Raw genomic sequence first — 26,329 nt, 5'->3', positions numbered from 1 at the left:
GATTGTTTCAAGGTATATCTTTTATTCCATCCTTTCACTTTCAAACTCCCTTTCTCATTATATTTGAAGTCAGTTTCTTACAGCATATAGTTCATATAATTGGGTCATATTTTTTATGTACTGCTAATCTGTCTTTAATATTTAATGTAATTATGATGTATTCATATTTAAGTCTGCCATTTCCCTATTTTCTGGTTGTTTGCTATCTTTAACATTTTTGTTTTCTTTTCCTGCCTATCTGTGGGTTAATTGAACATTATTTTAAAACTCCGTTTTGATGTACCTATTGCATTTTTAGTGAGCCTCCTTCTATATCTTTCAGAGTGGTTGCTCTGGCTATTACATTATAAATACATAACTTATCACTGTCTACTGGTGTCAGTATTTCACCAGTTGGAGTGAAGTATAAAAACCTTACCTCTCTTTATGCCCTTTACCCTCCCATTGATAAATGTCTTATTTCCTCTGTATACATTGAAAACCACAATAGACAGCTATAATTTTTGCTTCAACAAACGTAATTTATAAAACTTGAGAAGTGAAGTGTATTGTATTTATCCATATTTTTACTCTTTCTGTTCTTTCTGATGTTTCAAGATTCCTTCTTTTATCATTTCCTTTCTGTTTCAAGAACTTCCTTTTGTCATTCTTTCAGGGCAGATCTGCTGGAAGCAAGTTCTCTTAGTTTTCCTTCATCTGAGAATGTCTTGATTTTTCCCTTTCATCCCTGAAGCATATTTTTACTAGATACAGAATTGTGCATTGGCAGTTCTTTTCTTGCTGAATTTGAAAAGTTGTGCCATTTCTTCTGGCCTTCATTGTTCCTGATGAGAAACCAACTGTAATTTTTCTTTACACACATAAAATGAGACATTTATTTTGCCAAAGAATGGGTTTTATTTTTCATTTTCCCAAAACACTAAAATAGCACACGACATAGTAATTTAGTACACAATATAAACTGATATATGCAATCAATAATTCCGAAATTGGTTAAGTCTGACTTTGGGACTCCTTAAAAACTTACACTCTTAAGTGCCTTTTGTCAAAGGTATCCACACACAACAAAAGGAGGTAACTCGGAAAAATGTTAGTGTAAGAGAGACCTCAACTCCTAGAAACTGGAAACCTTCTATAAGGGAAATACTTAATTTGCCTCTCTGTAACTGAGCAACGGCAGATAGTCTCAAGCTCATTTTTATTTCAAATAACACTGCTAGGGTTCCTAATTAGAGAAAGGTTTATCTAAAGGTAAGGTTAATATTGCAACTTTCACCGTAGGGCCTCCATTTATTGCATTTCAAGTGGAAGGAAAGGCATGTGAGAAAAGAAATCAAATTTTGTTGACCAAAATTATTCTACAAAATGCAGGAACAGTAACAGCTTACCATCAACTCAGCCTGGCTCAGAGCAAGTACAGAGGGGTTGATTTTACAAATATCTACTTCCAGTAGATGGTCAGAGACAGTATCTGGGACAACAGCCCTTTAGAATGGGTGTTGAAGATATATTAAAAACTTCATATTAAATCTTTAGGTTCTAATCTGATATTTATATAGGATATATCAATATTGTCCTTGAAATGGTTTCCCAATCCTGAATGTCTTTCAAGCACAATTTAAAAGTCAAAAATTTCCTTCCATATCAGCCAGCTTTCCATGAATTTGAATTCCACTTACTTTAAGTCTATCTGGTCATACAAACCAAAGCAGGAGCTACATGGCTGCACCGTTTGCATCCAGACAATGCAAAAGAAATCATTCTAGGACGACTTTTAAAATTAGTCTCACTATTTTTCTTGTTCTGCTTGTACCTTAACTATGGCATAAGAGATTTGCCAATTCAAAAGCTTGTAGAGCCAATAATGCCAGTGTTATCTGCAGATCATTTGAGGTACTTTTTTCATGTGAAAGCATTTTCTTGTAGTCTACTGTTTGCTCTGAAAACATGAGTTTTGAATGGCCAGGGAAAACACATTTTGTCTCTTCAAGAATATTTGGGATGTGCTGCAACAGTATAGACAGGATGGAACGTAGGCAAGACAGTTCCAACTCAGAGTCTAGCTTCTCCAGAAAAACACTTGATGGTTCATCCTCACAAATCCCGCCTGACCATTTTTGAGGGCACTATAGTCCTGACTCCCCAAGGCTCTCCTTTGGGGCTCTGTCCTCTGTGGCTGTCAGTGGCCATGTACCCTCCTCCCAGACAGTGCCTCACCTGAGCTTCCCCAATGCCACAGGACACCCCCGCAAAACACTCTTCTGCAGGAGCAAAGAACAGATCCAGTCTCTCTCTGAGCAGCTGCTGAAGCTGAATTTCTTCTTATTGATTCTTGCAAATATGGAAGGGCTTTGAAGCAAGAGGCTGACCTCACTCAGATCATTTTTCATTTCCAATGATAACTCCTCATTTTGTGAATTACCATTTACATCGACTGCAGGCTTATTCATCCTGGAAGTTATATCTGAGGGGCAAGGGCTCTCCTTCTGTGTTCTGTTAAGTCTACACAATACTTTGTCTGAATCATCATCCACTCCCTTCTCTTCTATGAGGCGGATGCTGAGAGTCCCTCTTTCCGTCCCTCATGCTATTGTTCTCTGACACCCTGAGCCTAAGGACACATTTGTCAGTCCAAGGACGGCCTTCAATGGATCTCAGTATGCACCTGGTGGACTTTGAGCATCATGGAAGCTATGATGTAGACGCAAGGGAAGTTGATGCGCAACCACCAGGCCAGGTCGAAGAAAGTGAGCAGTATGCGTGTCAGCCCCTTGCAGATGACCCTATAGGAGCCAGGGGTGGCCGAGTGTGAGAGCTGGACAGCCAGGCCCCACAGAGCTGCTGCCATATAGACCCACCGCTGTGCTGTCCCTCAGCCTCTGCCCCGGCAGTGGGTGAGATGTCATTTCTCACTGCTATCAATAATTTTTCTTTTTTGGTGTCAGAAGTTTGACTGTGAAGTGCTTTGATGTGGATTTTTTTTTTGGTTTATCCTGTTAGGAGTTCACTCAGCTTTTTGAATCTATAGGTTTATGTCTCTTGATAAATTTGGGGAAATTTTAGAAACTATTTCTTTCAATACTTCTTCATCTCACACCTTCTTTCTCCTGTTTTGGAATTCTAATGATATGAATATTATATGTTATAATCTCAAATTTTCCTGAGAAATTTTATTATTTTTCAGTCTATTTTCTCCATTGTTCAATTGGTAAATTTCCATGGTTCCATTTTCAAGTTCACTGATTTTTTCCTCTATCCTCTTTATTCTGTTGTTGAACTCATTCATGGAGGTTTTTGTTTTTTTTTAATTTCAGTTATATTTTTTAATTTTAAAATTTTAAATTGGTTTTTCTTATATCTCCTACCTGTTTGTTGAGACTTTCTACTTCCTTGCTGAGACTTTTTCATTTATTTCTAAAGTGTTCATTGTTTGTTGAAGCATTTTTATGATGGCTGCTTTAAAATCCTCACCAGGTAATTCTAACATCTGTGTCATCTCAGGATTGCTGTTGGTTGATTGTCCTTTGTTAGTCAAGTTAAGATGTTCCTGGTTCTTGGTATGATAAGTGATTTTTCATTGAAAGTGATTTTTCATTGAACATTTTGGATATTATGAGAATCTGGATATCATTGCCTTGTGTTTTAGCAGGGCTCTTCTGAGACCTGTTTTAGCTGGCCTCGGGTACTGCTCCAGCTGGGGAACAAGACACTGCCTCATTACAGCTGGATGGAGATGGAAGTTCAGGTTCTCCTCTCTGCCTCAGCTGACACACAGAGGAGAGGGCTCCTTGTCACTGCTGGGTAGAAGTTGGAGTTCAGGCTCCCCTGTAGGCTATGCTGATATAATTCTGGCTAGGAAGGGGAGCACCCTGATACTCTTCATGTATTCTCCACTGACAATGCAGATGGAAGTGCATGAATGGCCTCAGTTCTGCTATGAAATGGGGAAAAGTTCTGACTGTGAGTTAGGCTTCCTCTGACACTTCCTAGTGGAAGGGGCAAGGCCCAACTTTATAGGTTATTGTTAAAAATCTTAATAGAAAAATGCAACATTCTGACATCGTCTCTCTGATCTTTTCACCAAGGACCCTTTTATTATTTTATCCCCACGGTTCCCGTATTCTGATACCAAGTAAAATTCATTTTTTCCTTGATATCAAGTAAAAGCTAATTTTCATTTTTCATCTATTAAATGTATAGTATTCAAACTGAGGCAATATACTTCCAGCTAAAATAAAAGAAACTTGACCTTCTACCAACCCTGTATGGGCTCACCATTGGGGAAAGTAACATTTCTATTAGGAAATCTACTTTTTAGTCTCCAGTGCCACTTTCTCAGAACCCAAGAACCAGAGATGACAGGCACTCGAGATGACAGGAATCAAGACGGCAAGAAGCTGAATGCCAGCTCCTATATTAAGTCAAGAAATGGCATTTAGGTAGCCCATCTTAACGTTATAAGCTAGGCCATTTGTTTATACAACTCTCCAACACAGAAAGCTGTGTAAGGGCATTAAACACTCTGGCGAACTGACATGGTCCAGGGGCCTATTCAAATTTCTGAATTGTTAGCATAAAAATTCAATTGGTTTTTCTCAGTTGAATTGGAACAGAGTAGTGAAAAGAAAATGCTATTTGTGGGGTTTTATATCACTTAACCTCCTCTCTGTGTGCCTCAGTTTAGATCTGAGTGCAGAGGACAAGTCATTCATCTTTGCATCCCTAAGCAGAGAGTTCAGTGGTTGCCCAGAGAATGCACTCGTTAAGTGTCTGTGACTATGTGAATGAATGGAAGGACGGTGGTCCTCAGAACCTTCAAGACATCTTCCCTGATTTGAGCTCTCTTGAGAGAAGATGAAACTCGGAAAAGGGAATGAACACCAGGAAACGACCTCAGGAACCTGGCAAGGAAGAAAAACTAATGCAGCCAGAATTCTCTTTAGCTTTGGAAAGTTCCTTATGCCAGTGACCATTTCTACATGCCTTAATGTGGAATAACAAATCTATATGCAAAAACTTTAACCAAATGCTTAAGACACACAATACATTTTAAAAATGAGAGCATGTATATTAGGTGGTACCAAGGGGATCAAAATTTCTTTACTCTCTTCCTAGAAAAATCATGTAAACATTAGCATAGATCTCTCCTTATCCCCAGGTTCAAAATCATCATGACCTGTTAGCCCTACATTTAAAATGAACAGGAAAAATAAAACCAGTTATCAGATGAACAGTTTTGGTTGTCTTGTTTGGGAAAACTTCCACTCTAAAGGCTCAGTCAATCCATGAGAATCTGGTGAGGAGGGACTAAGGGGACTCCAATGGGCAGAGAGAACAGCACTGGGTCAGTGGATTTCAGCAGTTTGTTCTCATAAGGATCACATTAGGATCACTTCCAGCCCCCAAAGGACAGGATTAAACATTCAGAGCTCAAGTTCCAGGAATGGCTGGTCTTTCCCTTCCTTCTAGACAACGGATTGGGGCGGATCCACAAAGTTGATCTTTGCTTGTCTTTTATCTTTGCTTGCCTTCTTAATCTTTGCTTGTCTTTAAAGTGGACATCCTAGGATTCACTTCTTCCTTACATCAGAAAAAAGCCAAGAACATGCAGCCACATGGGTAGAAGAAAACAGGTGAGAATCTATGCAACTGCTTATCTTCCTGTTGAAGTGTTTAAGAATATAATCCAACAAATTCTTTGTTCCATCATGTTCTTGGAGTGGGACAACTTAACGCTTGGTTTCCAAAGCAATATATGTTGGTTAAGTACCTGACATAGCAATCCCAGAGCTTGGTTAGATCTTCTCTTCAATCTCCCTTTTAAATACTAATCTGCCTGCCTTCAGTGTCACTTCAACCAGGAAGAAAAGAGATAATTCTCACAGAGACCATTTAATATACTCCACTGATAATTAGTTATTCATGATGGAGAATATGCTATACTAGGAACTTGGTAGAGAACATGTCAGAACCTTTGCTCTATCAGATGACAAAGTAAGTTTCCTGTCATAACGAACTCCTGGAAATTGAGATGGTATTGCCTAACCTCTGGGCATCTGTTAGCCCATGGGTAAAATGGGTTAAAATATATAAAGCAATGAGCACAGTCCCTAATATACAGTAGGTGCCCCACAAATGTTTCTTGGTTAACTATAACAGTTGGCATTTATTAAGGACCAACTATGTGCCAGACCCTATGTTCATTGCTTTATATATAGTATTTGTTAATAGGTGCTAATGCCCATTTTCTAAATGAGTTAAATAAGTAAGGCTCAGCAATTCAGTTCATCCAAAAAAATGTTAAAATGGTAGCTAGGAATATAGCTAGCATCTGAACCCAGCTTGGCTGATTTTAAGTCTTATGCCATTTCCATTACTCCACGTTATTTCCTTAAACTGTTTTTGTACATTTGAGTGAGCTAGATAGTGAAAAGCAAGTGGGTTATATTAAAAACCTAAGAATTCTAAACTAAAAATATCCTTCCCCACCTCAATAGGTTAAAGAAGGGAAGGATAAACAACATGAAATAACATAAATCCTCAATGAAAGAGAACAAAAAGGTGCTGTTAAATGTCTTAAAATAGACACAAATGTTAAATCAATGTCTGATTTTTTTCCCCTCTTTTTACAGAGAGCCTTTAGGAATAAAGCAATCATGTTCTCTCCACCACCCTCTCCACCTCAAAAAATGGACATTAGTTCTCTCTGTACATTACACATGATTAAACTGTCCCAATTCAAGAATGTACTGGGACAAAGAAATAGGCAGGTTTTTATTCTTGAAAACCCCTCAACAGGAGAAAGGCAGTCACCAACCTGTTCAGCACTAAGAGCTGAGTCTTAAATTTTATGTTCTGTAATATTAGGCCGGGGGACAGGGGTGGTGTCTTCTTACCTGGACTTAATGGTTTCTGCACTACATGAACCTCCTAAACTGTTCATGCAATGTTTTAAAAAACTGTTCACTTAGTTTTGGGGCTAGATAAGAGGAAAAGAATATGGACATAGATAAAAAGAAATGAATGCTTAACCAAAGCATAGAATGGGTTGGGAAGCAAACAGAAGACTTTAGTACCAATAGAAATGAAGCCAGACACCTTCAACTCAGAGATGATGAAAAATCTTAAAGGACTTTGTCAATGACAAGTGGCTGCCTTCACGTGCCAAATACCATTAACCTCTCAATCTTTATATAAACAGAGTTACAGATGCTGGCCAAGGCCCTATTTTTTCCTTGCCAATATTGATATCAGGTTTTTGGACCATCTACTTAAGCTCCTTATTAATAGGACTTGACCACCAATAGCTTTTCCTGACTGTTAACTGTAAACTAGAACTTCAACAGTATGGTTTAGAATCACTTTAGAAATATAAATAAGTGCTTTTGTGATTAAACACTACTCTCAGTCAACACAGAATTGGCATTGGCTTTAACTTCTGAGAGACATTATGTTTGCCTGTTTTAAATGGACGGAATTGTAAATAAAGGATTTTAAAGAGTCCCAACAAAGCCTAAACCTAATTATTTCCACAATTCCAGTTTTATTCAGATTTTATGTGCTTGCATGTAGACACACTTAAAGAACATATATTTATATATGTATATAAAATACAGATGATATGGGAGTTTGACAAATGATTTGTTAATGAAAATTTATTAACTGTATAACCTTTGAGTACCAGAGAAACTTCAATATGTACAAATCACCATGAAGTTCCCAGTTCCTAAACTTTGGTTATATGAATATGCCTCAAGCACCAAGGAACAAACAATAATCCTAATTCAAAAAAAAAAAAAAAAAATCCCAAGAAACAAAAGATCCTTCAAGTCTCTTGAACCTGTTTGTTTTTTAAACACCATTTGGGAAACTCTCTTTTATTCTACATTTCCTTCAATTTTGGTCAGTTTCCAAAAACAGTATCAATAAAAATTGATCAGGGGAAAAAGGAGAGACAAACCATTACAGATAAAGGTGATGTCTCAAAATAACTTTCTGGAAATTATTCTGTCTTAAATACAAAACTTTTAACTTAGGAGATCTGCATTATGTAACATGTATGAAAAAAAACCCAACTCAATTTTCAAAAATCAAAAACTCCAACAACATAATCGTAACAAGAGTAGGAGGTGAAAGGCTCACAGGGAGATCTTTAGCAGACCCAGTTAAACAGATTCTATGATTTCACCTTCTTCCCTGGCATCTGCTAGCTGCAGAGGCAATTTGTATAATATACAGGTATCAAAAAAGAGAGCTGACAGGCTGAGCACAAACTTTCATGGAATTTCACAAGGAATCTGACAGTTCAAAGAAAGAAAAATCAAAAAATGAAGACTGAAATATAAAAAAAAAAAAGGAAACAAAATATGTCTGAGTCTATGTAAGTCAGGACGGAGGAGGTTTAGAGGTACAAACTGACAGTTGCATGTATGTGGAAGGGACTGCATCCTTGCCTACAGATGTGGATTATATACACATTTATATTAAGTCAGTTCATATGTTACACCTGACAGAAAGGATGTTTCTGGTGAGAGGTGGAAGGAGGTTCTATTCACTTGGCTCCTCAGGCCCCAGTCCTTTGTCCTGGCTGGTTGGTGGTCTCTGTACAAGACTCAACAGCGTGGTATATGAATGGATAAAGCTTGATGTCTGGTCCAGGGGTGGAACAGTTTCTACATTCTTCATTGTAATATCGTAGCAACAGCTTATATACATCTCCTGAAGAGCAGAAAGCCAGACCAATTTGCACATTAAGGTATGTAGATGGATAAAACTACTACAGAACACTCCAGTTTTATCTTAATCTAAATAACATGGTCAAATTTGGCTTCTAAAAATAGAGCATGAATTTCATAAGCCTGGAAGACTTTCCTGATATAAAGTTAAAAATTTTAAAAATACCTTAAAAAAACTACTTACTAGCTCATCATTACAGCAGGCTACACATGGCACATCATCCATGAATCGTTTTGGGTGTTTGTGGCAACTCTAAGTTTACATTTAGCTCCCATAATAGCAAGGCCTTTCAAGTCCAGCTGAAACACAGTAGATGGAGCATGCTGGCATGTCTGATAAACGTAACTCAGAGTGAGGCCTCTTAGATTTTAACTTACCCTCCAATATCTTCCCTCTTTCAGTTTTCTGTACACACAAAAGTAAAAATGGAAACTAACTCCAACTTCTCGGCCTTAACTTAATAAGCTGACATACTCATTCGAGATTGAGGATGAACATTTGTCAGGAAAAAAGATTCTGCAAGTGTTGCCCCTCTAAGACCTTGTCCCCCCATCAAAGTCACACTTCCATTTTTTTCTTATCCACTATGATCTATTCAGATTTAGCAAGTGCTCCTCCTGGATGGTGTACAATCCATCTAGATAGATAAACCAAGTGTCAAGACTATCCCCTACTTACCAACAGTCAGTTTCCTTTCAGTAAGGAACGTGTGCATGCTGTAAATGTCTCTCATCAATTCTGAGTCCCCAAAGGTGAAATAAACCACATCTCGCTCAGCTACAGCAGCTGCCAGTATCTGTATTAAGGCTGTAGCAAAGAGGAAGAACACAGCTATATTATGACACTTCACATCAAGATATCTTTAGTTCTTTCAACCAGCTAAATTATAGCTGGTGTGCCATAGCTTTATCCTGGATTAAAGATTCATAAACCTAATATACACGTTATTAGCAATGGCAAATACAGGATGAGTATAAATCATCTAGTTGTGACCTTCCAGACATGCTGCTGAGAATATTAAGCCACAGAATTCCCACGTAAGCACCTTTGTGGGAAAACAAAGGAAGATAATCTGAGGCAGCACACTTAAGGCACTGAAGTGGTATTTTTTTCACTTATATGAATGTGGAACTAAAATTTTTGTGTTTGCTTGCTTGATTTAATTTTATCTTACTACATGCTCTTTTTTTTTTTTTTTGTATGAAAGGAGTCTCTGTGATTTTCCCTGACCAATGTACTTGGGAGGTTCTACTGTTCTCATTAACCCTACAACAAGCAGGCATTCTCAAAATGGGTTAGAGAAGCCACCCTTATCCCTCCTGCACTCCAATCTCCACTACAGCATGAAGTGAATGTTACTGAAAACACTGGACAGCAACTCTGGTGTACTGGAACAGGAAAATTGTTGAGAACCACTGTCCCTAGGAATTAGAGTTACAAATCACTGAGCCTGGGTATATTTCAAAAACTAAGTTCTTTAATAATCTTAATCTCAGTAGACAAAATTTATTTTAAGTAACAAAAATGAACATAGGTACAATAAATACGCTTTTGCTAGTAACATATCTTTTCCTTCATAAAAGGGAAGGTGGGAATCAAACTAAAACACTATGGAGGATAAAGTTTTGATTTTTGAGAGTATATTAATGTTCTACATATTCAAAACAAAATTAAAACAATAAGAATGGGAATGAGGATGAAGCTATAACTGAAAGCAAACTAAAACAAATGAGCCTAATTTTATTTCAAAAGAACAACACTACAGGGAAAGGAAAAGGGAAAGGACTAAAGCAAGAACTAATCCAAGTAACTTATGAACACATTATGACTAATATGCCCTCAGTCTTGGGCAAGGAGGAAAGAATTGCAAACAAATCCCAGACTCTTTTTACTAGGTTTGCTTACCATAGTAGTAGAGGTGAAGCAATTCTGAAACTTTTAAAAATATATTTCAGGACTGAAAAAATGAGTTACTTTGTTGATATTGCTGGGAGCTGTGGTTCTTATTATGGAAGAGGGAACACACAAACATGGAATGGGAAAAGACAAAAAAACAACTCTGTAGTGATAGACTGAAATGGAAAGCACTAGTATGTACTCAGTAAAATATGTAATTTGTGTGAGTGAGGAGAGAGAGTGTATGTATGTGTATTTCTTAGTTTTCTCTGCTGAAAGAGCCAAAAAGACATCTCAGTAGCAATGAACACACATAGTGCCCAGATCTTGGTCTCTCATACCATTCCCCCTAAAAGGAGATGTATACCTCAGGGAATACCTGATTCCATGGTTGGGACAGGACAGGTACAAGATGAACCCAGAATCTTGTATTATACCAGAAAGTAAAGAAGTGCTCAAAAGCAGATGGGGGAAAATTGATGGGTGTTTGTTATAAGGATACAAGAGCCAGTTTGAAGGAGCTCCTGCTAGCCAAATCTGCATTACCTAAGCACCAAAATATTATGTACAGTAATAAATTACGAATCATTGAAAAAATATAAATTCCTGAGTCCACAATGATAATATATAATAAATAGAGGAGAGGAAGAAGGGCTTTTGCTCACAGGAAAAACCCAAAGACTAACTGGTAAGTCTGGAGGGAGTGCTAGAACAAGACAATCCTCTTTACCACCATGGTCAAGATTGGATTAGGCATAGATCAATAAAGGATGCTAAACCTAAGGGAAATTTTGTCTTCAAAATGTCTTCCCATAGACTACTTATTAACTACAAGAGAGAAAAAAAACTATCTTTACAGTGGAAAAATCAGGTAACACCTTGACTGGGTGATCAAAATTAACATCACCAATGGGGTGAGATGACCACCAAGTGCCTCTAGACACTAAACCTATGTACTGCTCTGATCAAGAATGCATGTCACCTTAATTATGAGGCAACAGCAGATAAACTCAAGGAATGTTGTATTCTTTAAACATGTTGATGTCATAAAAGACAAAGAGGCTGTAGAAATACTCCAGATGCAAAAGGAGGCTCAAAGACATGACAACTGAATGCAATACCTGACCCTGGACCCTGTACTGGATGGAGGGCAAGACTACTATAGAGGGTTTTATTAGGGCACCTGATTAAACTGGAACATAGATGAGTAAATAAAAATATTCTATCCATGTACATTTATGAATTTATAACTAATATGTTTATATAAGAGAAAAGGAAAAACACCGAAGTATTTAGGAAAAGGGGTATAATGTATGTAACTTAAGCTCAAATGGTTCAGAAAAAAATTGTGTATGTATATAATATACATGCCTATATATATGTACATATACACAGAGGTGTTTAACTTTCTGTAACTTTCTGTAAGTTTGAAATTATTTTCAAATAAAAAGTTTCAGAAGTTATGTAGGAAGGAAAAATATTTTTAAGTTGAACTAGTAAATTTGATATAGCTGAGTATTCCCAAATTTGGGAAAGAATCTAAGACATTGTAATACATGTGAGATTCTAAAATACCAAAGTATTTCCTAATTTCCAAACTAATATTTACTGAGTATCCACAACATGTGAGGTTCCATGACTAGGCCTCATTAATCTTGGAGTGTTGAAAATAATTGATCTCAAGATAGATACGTTTTAATTAAAACTGCTCAACCAACTTGTACATACATTAAAGCTTCAGTACACTGTTTTAAAAGGCTTCTAATTAACCTAAACTACATATAAAAATGGAAACCAATGAATCAACATCTTCTACCAAGAGGTATCATTTCTTATCTTTTAGTTTGAATGAAATTTGGCTTTAAGCATTTCCTATTTAAGAGCGAAAGAGAGAAGAGAGAGACTCAAAGAAAAGTCATTTTAGTCCTATTTCCTCCTTACGTATAGAAATACTAGATCACTGGTCATTTGCCATTTATGAAATAAAATAATAATAAAAATATTTAAAATGTATCTCCCTATTGAGTTTATTTTTAAAATGTTTCACAGGCCATTTTGTCCCCGTGGATAGGCTCATGGAGCTAAGCTTGACAAATCTACCAAAAAAGGGGCTGTCCTAATAGAACCAATTCACATTATATTCTTAATTTCAAATCCACTTCTGTATGGGTACACACGGTAACAAAAGCATGTGTCAGACAGGCTGCGATTGGAAATTGAAGACCTGCACTCAGGCCTCGCCCTTCTGCTAGCTGTCTAAGCTCTATGACTCTGGCCAAGTCACTTAACTCTCTTGCCTGCATTTTCCCCATCTATGCAATGAAGAAGTTGAATCAGATGATCCCGAAAGACTTTCAGAGTACAGAATTCTATAATCTCTAATTTTTCTCCTTGCATCGGATATTAGACTATAAATACCCAAAGGAAATTTTCAGAAATATAAATTAATCTTGACCTTAAATACATCAGTAATCACTAAGAAAAGATCATTTTAAACAGAACTGTCTTCAGATCTCACTACATCCCCAAGATCTTTGCAAATCTAGACAATTATGTCTCACAATTTAAGTGAACTCTCTTGCACCACAAGTTAGATGAGAATAAATCACAAATCTGATAGGGTGTGTGGACCGACTCCAAGTATAATATAAAAGCATCAAATTCCAACTTCAAGCACAACTAGGTGCCAAAATAATCACTTAAATTAACCTGCAGGGAGCTTGGTTTTAATTTTCTTTTTGGCATCAATGTTAAGCTATGAAAATTCTTCAAATAAATATGAATAATATCAAAAAACAATTCATGGTGTCCTATTGTAACAAATGAACGGAACAAAAAATGAGTAAAAGCATGGATACTTACACCACAAGTATGGTCTGAGGCCATCAGCATGTAACATTAGTATCAACTGCTAACACTGAGCTCTATATTGTAGCATGCTGAATGTTCTACATTCAGTGTAGCTTTTTTTAAAGGACAAACAAGATTCACAAGGATTAACTCACTTAATCCTTACAAAAACTGAATAAATATTAGTATTATCTCCATTTTGAAAGTCAGGAGATAAAGGCACCAAAAGATTATGTAACCTGTCTAAGGTCACAGAGCCAGAAAGCAGTGGAGCTGAAATTTCTACTTGTCAAATAGAAATTTATTAAGCATATTTTATTTGCAAGCCACTTTTAGGTAGTGAAGGTAGGGAATGGGGATAGAAAGGAAAATGCATAGGACTACATCAAGATACCTTCAAATTATGGTAAACTAGCAATGACATAATCTTTCACAAGTCAGGTAATACAGTATGGAGAGGTACAAAAAATAAACACAAAGGATGTGCAATGAAAAACTGACAAAACACAACAGAAAGAACTTTAGAGCACCACTTGATTCCTTCACAAAGCAGGCAGACAAACCTAGAATATAGTGTGTGATCTAATAGGTATAGAATCTGACACTGTATGAGTTCTACACCCTTCAGAGACATCCTTTCAAGTGCCAACATAATATATACAACAATTGATTATGTTAGGCCACAAGTAAAAGCTCAAAAAACTATAAAAAGTAGAGATAATATTATCTATACTCTTTGCTTATAATGCAATAAAATTAGAAATAAGAGATAAAAGAAATAAACATAATTTGCTTTAAAAACTAACCATTTAGAAATGGTTTCAAATTATCTCCTAAAAATCTCATGGGTGCCTGGTGGTACACTAAGGGGACAGGAGCCCACTCAACAGTCTCTACCAAGATGGGATAAATAATGCTGCAAAAAAACAAAAAAACAAAATGAAACAAACAAAAAAAGCAAAAAATAGTGCTTCTACTCTAACAATGAGAAAAGGCCAAGTAATCTACAGAATCATAACTCTTCCTGAGTCTACCAGAGAGCTGAGTTTTCAGGGTAACCAAAGTACAACAAGCTCCACCAACATGAGAAAAAACACATGAACTATTATCTTGAAAGAACACGGGAGTAAGAGGTAGCCAGCACAGAAATGGGTGAGAATAAATCAGCTATTCCTCCCCTGCCACTGGATTCATCAGTACCCTTTTTTAGATTCCACATATATGCGTTAGCATACAGTATTTGTTTTTCTCCTTCTGACTTACTTCACTCTGTATGACAGAGTTTGGGTCTGGGTCCACCCGCCTCACTACAGATAACTCAGTTTCATTCCTTTTTATGGCTGAATAAAGACACAGATGTAGAGAACAGACTTGTGGATGTGGGGGACGGGAGGGAAGCTGGGACAAAGTGAGAGAGTAGCACTGGCGTATATACACTACCAAATGTAAAATAGATGGCTAATAGGAAGCAGCTGCATAACAGAGAGATCAAATCAATGATTAGTGATGACCTAGAGGGGTGGGATGGGGGGGTGGGAGGGAGGCTCAAGAGGGAGGGGATATGGGGATATAGGTGTAAATACAGCTGATTCACTTTATTATACAGCCAAAACTGGCACAACAGTGTAAAGCAATTATACTCCAATAAAGATCTGAAGGGGGAAAAAAAATGCTAAAATTCTGAAAGAGTGAACAGGAGGTGGGGGGTGGTGTCACTTTGGAATAGCTATGAGCTTCAGAAATAAGGAAAATTCATTCACTCAAAAGCTCTTTTCCACAGGCCTCCACAGGGTCCTCAGAAAGATGAGGGGGCAGGTAGGAGGACAGAGAGAGCCCCTTTGGTTCCACAAGCCTGTAACTGGCTGCTGCTGGGGAACAGGCATCAAGCCCCTCTTCCCTATGTCCTTTCTTTCCTACCCTCTGGCTCCTAGGGCCACTGGTTGCCTGGGGCAGAAAGTTGTTAATCAATGTCTGTTGAATGAATGAATATATGAAAAATACCCTTACTAGTTGTCAGCATAACATACAATAAAAGCTGTTCAAAATTAAATTGTTATAAATTGAAAAACTCATGCACAGTTAGGCAACAGGCCTGTTAAAAAATATTTAGCCTTATTTCTAATAAAAGAAATACAAGTTTAAGGGTTTACACATGCCCATGTTCTCCCTCTGTGAAGCTTTGTGTGTTTGTTTCTTTTAACTATCTTTCCTCCCTTCTTTCTTATAGGGTAGGGGTAACATCTGATGGTTCAGATGAGTCTTCGTGAAAGGTTAGTAAGACCTAGGGACAGATAAAGATGGCCAGTTCAAAGAAATTAATATTGACCCTGTCTTTATCTGCTCTTAAAGGGTTTTAGTTTACCAACTTTATTTAATCTACTGATATTTTGAACTTGGACCATAGCTTCCAATTCTCCTCTGTGCACGCACTCTGTCTCCCTAATGCTGGTTCATCAGCAAACGTCTCTCTTAACGCTCTCTTCTCTTGGAAATTAATCTAGGATTTAAATGCTCCCTTGCTCATGTCTGCTATGTGGCAAATGAGCAAGTGGGCTTATAAAAGAGGGGTTTATACAATTCTGATGGCTGACTCTTTTTGTTTTTATACAAGTGGAATACATTTGACATATGGCATTATATTCATTTTGGGTGTACAACAGATTAGATATTTGTATATATTGCAAAATGATCACAATAAATCTAGTTAACATACATCAACACACATAGCTACAAATTTTTTTGTGTGATGAGAACTTACACGATTTACTCTTTTACGAACTTTCAAATATACAATACAGTATTATTAACTATAGTCACCATGCTATACATTACACCCCCATGATTTATTCATTTTATAAATGGAAGTCTGTACCTTTAGACCTCCTTCACCCACTTTGTGAACCCTACATCCTATACCTCTGGCAACGACTAATCTGTTCTGTGTATCTGTCTATCTCACTTATTCCACTTAGCATCATGCTCTCAAGGTCCATCCATCCTGTTGAGAACATTTTTTATAAGTTTTTAGTTACAAAAACAATAACAGAGTCTATGCAATCCCTATCAAAATATCAATGCATTTTTCACAGAACTAAAACAATTCTAAAATTTGTATGGAAACACAAAAGACCCTAAATAGCCAAAGCAATTTTTGACAAAGAATAACAAAGCTGGACAAATCACACTCCCTGACTGCAAACTCTACTACCAAGCTACAGTAATCAGTACAGTGTGGTACTGGCACAAAAACACACAGACACAGATCAATGGAACTGATTAGAGGCTAGAAATGAACCCAAATTTATATGGGCAATTAATCTATGACAAAGGAGGCAAGAATATACAGTGGGGAAAAGACAGAGTCTTCAATAAATGATGTTGGGAAAACTGGACAGCTTATACGCAAAAGAAGTAAAATGGACTACTTTTGCATATCATATATAAAAATAAACTCAAAATGGATTAAAAGTAACACCTGGGGGCTTCCTAGGTGGCGCAGTGGTTGAGAATCCGCCTGCCAGTGCAGGGGACACGGGTTCGATCCCTGCTCCAGGAAGATCCCACATGCTGTGGAGCAACTGAGCCCGTGCACCACAGCTATTGAGCCTGCACTTTAGAGCCCGTGCACCACAACTATTGAGCCCATGTGCTGCAACTACTGAAGCCCATGTGCCTAGAGCCCGTGCTCCACAACAAGAGAAGCCACGGCAATGAGGAGCCTGCGCACCACAACAAAGAGTAGCCCCACTCACCGCAACTAAAAAGAAAGCCCACGCGCAGCAAAAAAGACCCAACACAGCCAATAAAATAAATAAATAAATAAATAAATAAACACCTGAAACCATGAAACTTCTAGAAGAAAACATAGGCAGTATGCTCTTTGACATAGGTCTTAGCAATATTTTTTGGATATGTCTCCTCAGACAAGGAAAACAAAAGCAAAAATAAAATGGGACTATATCAAACAAAAAAGCTTTGCACAGTGAAAGAAACCAACAATAAAATGAAAAGGGGCACCTACTGAATGGGACAAGATATTTGCAAATGATATATCCAATAAGGGGTTAATATCCAAAATATACAAAGAACTCATACAACTCAACAACAAAAAAACAACCAGAGTAAAAAATGGGCAGAGGAGGACTTTCCTGGTGGTGCAGTGGTGAAGAATCCGCCTGCCAATGAAGCAGACACAGTTCGATCCCTGGTCCAGGAAGATCCCACATGCCGCGGAGCAACTAAGCCCACGAGCCACAATTACTGAGCCCATGTGCCACAACTACTGAAGCCTGCACACCTAGAGCCTGTGCTCCACAACAAGAGAAGCTCGTGCACCACAATGAAGAGTAGCCCCCACTCGCTGCAACTAGAGAAACGCCACACGGCAATGAAGACCCAATGCAGCAAATTAAAAAAAAAGAAAAGGGCAGAGGACCTGAATAGATATCTTTCCAAAGAAGATACACAGATGGCCAACAGACACATGAAAATATGCTCAACATGACTAATCATCAGGGAAGTGCAAGTCAAAACTACAATGAAATTGCACCTCACACCTTTCAGAATGGCTATTATCAAAAGACAACAAATAACAAGTGTTGTTGAGGGTGTGGAGAAAAGGGAAACATCGTGTACTGCTGATGAGAATACATACTGATAGACGATAAATGCAATACAGTATGAAGATTCCTCAAAAATTTAAAACTAGAACTAACCATACAAGCCAGCAATTCCACTTCTGGGTATTTATCTGAAGAAAATTAAAACATTAACTAGGAAAGATATATGTACCCCTATGTTCATTGCAGCATTTATTTACCATAGCAAGATATGGAAGCAATCTCAGTGCCCATCAATAGATGAGTGGATAAAGATGTGGTGTATATATACAATGAAATACTACCTGGCCATAAGAAAGAATGAAACTTTGCCATTTGCAACAACATAGATGGATCTAGAGGGTATTATGCTAAGTGAAGTAAGACAGAGAAAGACAAATACTGTATGATTTCACTTATGGGTGGAATCTCAAAACAAAACAAAACAAAACAAATGAACAAACATAACCAAACAGAAACAGAGTAATAGATACAGAGAACAGGCGGCTGCCATAAGGGAGGGGGAGGGAGGAGGAGAGAAATAGGTGAGGCAGAAGAGGTATAAACTTCCAACTGCAAAATAAATGAGTCATGGGTATGAAATGTACAGTGTAGGGAATACAATCAGTAGTTACGTAAGATCTTTGCACGGTGACAGAAGACAACTAGGCTTATCATGGAGATCATTTTGAAATGTACAGAAATATAGAATCACTATGTTGTGTACGAGGAACTAACATAGTGTTGTAGGTCGATTATACTTCAAAAACAAATAAGCAAACTCATAGGAAAATACGATCAAATTTCTGGTTACGAGAGGCAGGAGACTGGAGGAGAGGGAATTAGATGAAGGTAGTCAGAAGGCACAAACTTCCAGTTATAAGATAAATAAGTAATAGGAATGTAATGTATGTGATAATTAACACTGCTGTACATTATAAATGAAAGTTGCTCAGGGAGTAAATCCTCAGAATTCTCATCACAAGGAAAAAACTTTTTTCTACCTTTTTTCCCCCTAAAGATTTATTTATTTATTTATTTATTTATTTATTTATTTATTTATTTATTTGGCTGCATTGGGTCTTTGTTGCTGCACATGGGCTTTCTCTAGTTGCAGAGAGCGGAGGCTACTCTTGGTTGTGGTGCATGGGTTTCTCACTTTGGTGGCTTCTCTTGTTGCCAAGCACAGGCTCTAGGTGCTTGGGCTTCAGTAGTTGTGGCACACAGGCATTATTGCTCCATGGCATGTGGGATCTTCCTGGCCCAGGGATTGAACCTGTGTCCCCTGCATTGGCAGGCAGATTCTTAACCACTGTGCCATGAGGGAAGCCCTCTACTTTAATGTTGTATCTATATGAGATGATGGATGTTCACTAAACCTACTTGATACTCACTTCAATATAAGTCAAATTATTATGTTGTACACCTTAGAGTTATATAGTTCTGTATGTCAATTATATTTCATTATAGCTGGAGAAAAACTACAAAGCAATATATGCTCACAACAGAAAAACAATCTTGATAATTGAGAAAATAAATTACAGAATGAAAATCTTAGAATACTACCCTTGATAGTCAGCAGAGCAAGCAAAGCTGCAGTCTGAGAGAAAGGCTTTTATGCCACAAAGAAAAGAAGCAAAATGAACACATTTATAAAGCTTCCCCAAATTGTCCATCACAAATGACCAAGGCTTATGGCAGACCTGGTTTCTGGATTGATGATATGAATCTACTCATTTATTTTACTTAAGAGAAAAACAGAAAAAAGTGTCTGTCATAAGATCGATAACCCTGGAGTGAAAAACAGGTTTCCTCAAATTCAGGATGATGAAGAATTTCATAAAATAATAACCAGAAATTCTTTCTTCTATAGACATTCAAAACACAAAATAACATGTGGTTTTTGTTTCTGAATATGAAGAAAATGTGGGTGAAAGTCTTTAGAATAAAGGAATAAAGAAGATTTTTCTAAGCATGCTACGAAAACATAAACACACAAAAATTAATTCCATATGACAACTCAACAGGCTGAAATAAATGAAAAAACTGAGAAAAATACCTGCAACATATGACAGATAAATAATTACTATTTCTTAATATACAAAGAGTTATTACCAGCCAATGAAAACCAGATCTACTCCCTAAAAGCTAAATGGGCAAAGGATGTGAACAAGCAATTTGTAAAACAAATGACCAGTAAAATATATGAAAACTGTTGAACCTCAGAGAAATTAAAAATATTGACAAAACCCTATCGTGGTGAGATTGCTTTTGCAAGAAAGACATTGTAAATTGATACTGCCTTTCAGAAGAACAATTTGTGGTAAGTATCAAAATACAAAGTATATATGTCCTTTGAGTCATTAATTTCACTTTTAGGAATTAACCCTAAGAAAATAATTATGTGTAACATATATAATTATATACTGTAGTATTGCTTATATAAAATAAAGAAAATAAAACAAATGTCTATGAATGGAGAATTGGTGAAATAAATTATGATATATAGGTACCTACAACAGAATACTATATAGCTATTAAAAAATGTTGACAGTTTTTGGTGTTGAAAGCCATCATGAGACTGTAGGGTTTTCAAAAAGAGGAGGTCCGAGCATAGAATGTATAGTGTGATTTTATTAATGTCAAATGGTCACACAGACTGTTACAGAGAAATATCTGAAAGGATGGTCACCAAAACATTAACAGTAAATTCTGGTGATTTTTTATATACTTCATGATATTTTTCTAAAAAAAAAAAAAAAGAAAGAAAAAACTAGACTCACAAATTATGACAGACTCAACTGTTCTATTCCCAACGAGAAAGAGCTGAGAAGGATTTTATCTATATCTAGTTTGGCTATCCAGGCCAGTTGGCTGTTTTATGTGTTCTTTCTTTTCTTGTTACTTTGACAACTGTCATATAAACAAAGAATTTGTCTGGTCTTTGTCCTGGGCTCCTGGCAGGAGCTTTAAAACCCTTGGCATTTCCTGAGTTATACGGTATTTGTTATGCTAATGAAGTGACTCCTACTGGACCCCTAGATTGCAGGATTAGACTTTCAGCCATTGACCTCCAGGGGAGAGAGAGAACTGAAAATTGAATTCAAGGACATGACCAATGATTTAATCAATGGTGCCTGTGTAATGAAGCCCCAATAAAAACTCTGGACACCAAAGGTCAGTGGAGCTTCTTGGTTAGCAAACACATTGATGTACTGGGAGTGACATGCCTTGACACCATAGGGACAGGGCATGGAAGCTCTGTATTCCCTCCCAATCTCACCCTATGTGTATCTTTTCTAATAAAATTATAATAGCACCTTTCTGGGCTCTGTGAGTCATTCTAATGAATTATCAAACCTCAGAGGAGTTGTGGAAAACTCCCAAGATTGGTAGCCAGTTGATCAGAGGTGCAGGTGGGATGGGGGACGCCCCCACCCTAGACTTGCAGCTAGAGTCTGAAGTAGAGGCAGTCTTGCAGAGGATGTGTGCCCTTAACTTGAGGGTCTGTACTAACTCCAAGGAGGTAGTGTCAGGACTGTACTGTAGCACACCCAGCTTGTGTCAGACCAGTTGGGCTGGTCTTACAGAATAGTAACCATGCTAAGTAATAATATAATACGATTTTCTATAACTGATACTCTTGAGAAGAAAGCAAATGTCATAATATGGTAAATGACCAATAGATTTGTTGATATGTTTGTGATTTTTTTTCACCATAAACAATAAAGGGCAAGAAATGTTTATCCTTCATGAATAACCAAATGCCTCTTTATCTGTGCCATTCATGCAGCTCTCCAGAGCTATATTCCCACACACCATGTATTTCTATGAAAGCACTCATTACTATATGCTGCATTTGTGTGTACCTCTCTCTCACATGCTAGACTGTGAATTCCAAAGCAGGGACCACATCTTATTCACCTTTGTATTCTCAGAACCTACCACAGTGCCTAGAGAATGGCAGATGTGCCTTAAGTTTGGTGAATAAACGAGTCAGTCAATGAAATAGCTATGTTCATAAAAATCACTTCTGTAAAGAAACGTCCATGAATGGGTGCTTTGGTTCGAAACTTCTAGTCATTTTGGCCTCCTCCCTTATTCAACTAAATACTGTTCTGATAGATCCAAGAGATAAGTGAGCTCTGCAGGTAAACAGTAAAATAATTAAACTATGGATTCCCTCATACACAATAAAAAAGGATGGTATCAAATATTCTTTTTCTCTTCTTTTAGATCTTTGTGGTCTCTTACTGTGACAGAACATAAGAAATCTGGTTTGAAGAACTAACTCTTCTCCTTAGTCAAAATACTATTATCCTTCTTATAACAACTGATTCACTCACCTTTTAATCTAGCATCGCCCCCAAAGGCACCACAGCCCCAGTTTCCCGTGGCCACTGCAGAAAGATTCTCTGAAGAAACTCCAGGACGAAGAAATCCACAGTAAGCCTGCAGGATGAAAGAAATATCAAAGCACGTGAATGACTAGACACTAACAGTATTTCTGACTGATGTACTAGGATCAGTAACCATTATCAAGCTTATGTGATCTCTCCTTTTTTTTTCCCTAGGGGTCAAAGTAGAGTGGAAAAAGAGAAAATCCTAGGATTACACAGGGAAGAAAGTAAGACATGATGAGTTCTAATATTTATTTGCTTTGATGCTGGGAAAATCAAAGCCTTTAAACCAATACAGGTCTCAGTTTCTTTTTCCAATTCAAAAAATTATAAATGAAAATATCAGAGATATTTCAAAAACTAATGGGATCCCAATCACAAACTACAAGGGGACTGAAGGATAGAAAGGCATTGAAGACACTGAAGCCATTTAAGGCATCTGAAAACTTTTGATTACTATTTTTTCATTAAAGAGTTACTAGTATAATCCTTCCTCAGCACTCTCTCTGATTTGCTAGGACTAGGTTAATAACTGTGATTAGCTTTTAAATGTGCTTCCTGCCACTGAAATGCTTAAACAACTATATAATATAAAATGACCAACCATATTTAAAAGGGACTCCTATACCTGGTTACAAGATAACCTTTAATAACCCTTCCAGCTCCAAGATTCTCTAGTTTCACAGCTGTTTTAAGCTGCAATATTTTAAAATTTGCCAGTAACCTGAGAAAAGCACAATATATCCTGAGGATGCTGGCTAAGTATTAATTAAATGAACAGCTCATTTTATATATGAGAAGACTGCAGTTTAAGGTCCCAGAGTTTCTGATTTCCATTTCTTTGCTGTCAGACTAGTTGGTCTTTCTGTCTCCTAAGGGTTCTTAGTTTTCTGAAACTATCAGACTATATTAAGAGGTTTAATACAATAGCAAAGCAGATCTCCCCTGGGCTTTCTCAAGTACCCAACAAAGCCTAAAATATAGCTTATGTATAACAGTAAATAAAATTAAAAGAATGATGTGTGACAAATGTTCCCAGAGAAAAAACTAAGGATAAAGAAAGATGCTTCTATGAAACCCACACGGAGAAATACCGTAAATTGCTCTCTGAAGTTGCTACAAAGGTATAAAAATTTATTTTACGTACTGTCTGGATGGATTAACAAGGCTGTTCCTTCCACCCCCTCCTAGGCTGTAAATCCTGACAGATATTAATTATAAGTTGGTACCAAACCATTATTCAATGCTGTGGCACAGAGCTTACACTAGAACTCACAAATTACCTGTATAATCAGATGCATAGAGCTTCTGAAAATCTCTTTCAGGTCAAAGCTATCAAAGAGCTCAATTTTTTGAGCAGTTTCTTGAAAGATATAGTCTCCGCCTTTATGCCAACAAGGGAATGAACAGACTTTCTGTCAGAATAGACATAAATTTGCCACTTGCTTTCCTGTCAAATTCTCCAAACATGCCTAGATGAAGAGGAAAATTTCTTAGCCTCCTAGTTTGTGTCGTCTCTGTTTTATACCATCAGAATGGTTTCAGTCTTTTCCACACTGCTATCTTACATATCTGGGCTAACATTTCTTTAGTGAGCAAAAACAGCTTAGTAAAACTAAAGCCTAACAACAGAGAATTTGAAATACTTAGGTTATTAGAAGCAAAATCTAACCAATTTTACTAAAAAAAAAATCTATCTTGAAAAATAACCATAACAAAAACGAACTATAAAACTGAAATTAACCTGCACTTGGTGTTTTAAGTAAAATAAAACTTTAGAAAGGTAATCAAATAGAAATTAAGTGATATAAAATACTGAATAGTAATTAGGTATAAAGAATAACTATAATGATTAAATACAAAACTTTCTTTTATTGAAGTATAATTGATTTACAATATATTAATTTCAGGTGTATAGCTTAATGATTCAGTATTTTTACAAAATATACTCCATTAAATGTTATTACAAGATAATGTCTATACTTCCCTGTGCTGTATAATATATCTTTGATGCTTATCTATTTTATACCTAGTAGTTTGTATCTCTTAATCCCATACCCCTAATATGCCCCTCCCCCCCTTCCTTCTCCCCTTCGGTAACCACTATATCTGAGTCAGTTTCTGTTTTGCACATACATTCATATGTACCATTTTTTGATTCCACATATAAGTGATATCATACAGTATTTGTCTTTCTCTAACTTATTTCACCCATAATAGTCTCTAGGTCCATCCATTTTGCTGTAAAAGGCAGAATTTCATTCTTTTTTATGGTTGAGTAATATATCATTGTGTTCATTATTCATTTGTCTATTGATGGGCAGGGCACTTGGGTTGCTTCCATACCTTGGCTACTGTTACAAAATTCTTTTATTCTGTTTAAACCAACCATTTGCAAGGACAGAAATAAGAGAGAAGCAGCAAGCTCCTCTGAGTCCCCTTAGGAGGGACAATCCATGCTTCTCTCCCTTCTCCGGTAAGGAGAGGAATCCCTCACATGCAAGAGATCAGGGCAGGGCCACTAATCAGGATAGTAATTGAGCCTCTTTAGTAAGAAGGTAGTAGTTGAACTTCTTAATAAGAAACAAAGATCAGATAAGGATAGAGACCTCAAAAGAACTGTCAAGTTCTTACTGATACTTCATAGGGAAAAGTACTAGGAGTTCTCAAGAGCTCCACACTGGCAACAAATTTTTCCCCACTGAGAGCCAGAGCACTTGAGAAGATTAATCAGAGCAGTGAAAAGAAACCCAGCTTAAACTCTAGTCACATCCTGACCTGACATTCACCAATGACAGAGCTATTTATTTTTACTAATAAACAACTTTAAAAGGGGGTGGGGGGAAGAAGCATTCATACCTCAGTAAGTAGAAGATACCAATAAATATCTCACATCTCAGAATGAATATTGATGGGAAGGCAAGAAGAGAAGGAATTTTTGAGTTCTGAAGGTTGCAAAGGGGAGCCTTGAGAAGCAAGTGGCAGCAGGAAAATACTGGTATCTAGAGTTAAAAACTAGAGCCCAAAGAAGAAGTGGCAAAAAGAGACACAGGAAAGAGGCCAAAAAAAATGAAAAAGGAAACAAAACAGTTGTAGAAACCTACAAGCCCAGAAAATAGATGATATTCAGGGGAAGAGTCTGTACAAACATCCATGCGCACATGCCCATGAGCACACACAAACTGAAGAAGAACTCAGGTTTCAATGTCAATTTTAGCTGCTCCAAGTAGATATAATTAAACTATGCCCTTGATTACAATGTGAACACAGTATACTGTTTGCTAGATTAATAATTTAACAATTATTGTCCTAAAGAGTTGTTTACATGAAATCAACCTACCATACTCATCTAACTAAAACTAATACATTGTTGGTGTTGGTAATGATTTTCTGATGTTTTAGAATACTGTGATTCCTTAAAAACAAACATAACATAAAAAGTTTCCAGGGCTTCCTAGGTGGCACAGTGGTTGAGAATCTGCCTGCCAATGCAGGGGACACGGGTTCGATCCCTGCTCCAGGAAGATCCCACATGCCACAGAGCAACTAAGCCTGTGAGCCACAACTACTGAGCCCATGTGCCACAACTATTGAAGCCCACGCGCCTAGAGCCCATGCTCCACAACAAGGGAAGCCACGGCAATGAGGGGCCCGTGCACCTCGACAAAGAGTAGCTCCCACTCACCACAACTAAAGAAAGCCCGCACATAGCAACAAAGACCCAACACAGCCAACAAATAAATAAATAAATAATTTTTTTTTAAAAAGTTCCTTAAGAATCTTCTGGAAGAGAATAAAATAATATTAAGGGTCTTAAAATTAATCCTTAGATTCAGTAATAATTTTATA

At 37.1% G+C, this 26,329-nt stretch overlaps 2 protein-coding genes across 7 annotated transcripts in view; both read right to left on the bottom strand.

Moving 5' to 3' along the window:
- Window positions 1-897: 897 nt before the first annotated feature.
- Window positions 898-8,224, bottom strand: LOC130853950 (small integral membrane protein 10-like protein 2A). The gene has a single exon (XM_057736429.1). The coding sequence runs from the start codon at window positions 2,846-2,848 to the stop codon at window positions 2,645-2,647; it is 204 nt and encodes a 67-aa protein (XP_057592412.1). The 5' UTR covers window positions 2,849-8,224; the 3' UTR covers window positions 898-2,644.
- A 145-nt stretch (window positions 8,225-8,369) lies between these two features.
- The window catches only part of PARG (poly(ADP-ribose) glycohydrolase), a 124,404-nt gene continuing 106,444 nt past the window's right edge, over window positions 8,370-26,329 (bottom strand). For 4 of the 6 annotated variants that reach the window (XM_057736417.1, XM_057736420.1, XM_057736418.1 and 1 more), the window contains 3 exons: window positions 22,427-22,532; window positions 9,415-9,543; window positions 8,370-8,718 (listed from right to left, as the gene is read on the bottom strand). In XM_057736417.1, coding sequence (XP_057592400.1) covers window positions 8,564-8,718; window positions 9,415-9,543; window positions 22,427-22,532 — 390 coding nt within the window. In that variant the 3' untranslated portion in view covers window positions 8,370-8,563. Of the gene's footprint in view, window positions 8,719-9,414; window positions 9,544-22,426; window positions 22,533-22,580; window positions 23,953-26,329 lie in introns of those variants that run through there. The other 2 variants (XR_009053916.1, XR_009053917.1) reach the window with 2 other exon arrangements.

Source organism: Hippopotamus amphibius, chromosome 5 (assembly GCF_030028045.1).
Source record: "Hippopotamus amphibius kiboko isolate mHipAmp2 chromosome 5, mHipAmp2.hap2, whole genome shotgun sequence".
Lineage (NCBI taxonomy): Eukaryota > Metazoa > Chordata > Mammalia > Artiodactyla > Hippopotamidae > Hippopotamus > Hippopotamus amphibius.
This window is presented reverse-complemented; position numbering and strand designations above follow the sequence as displayed.

Coding starts and splice junctions, on each gene's coding strand:
- LOC130853950 (XM_057736429.1), bottom strand. CDS start 2,848: ATGGCAGCAGCTCTGTGGGGCCTGGCTGTCCAGCTCTCACACTCGGCC.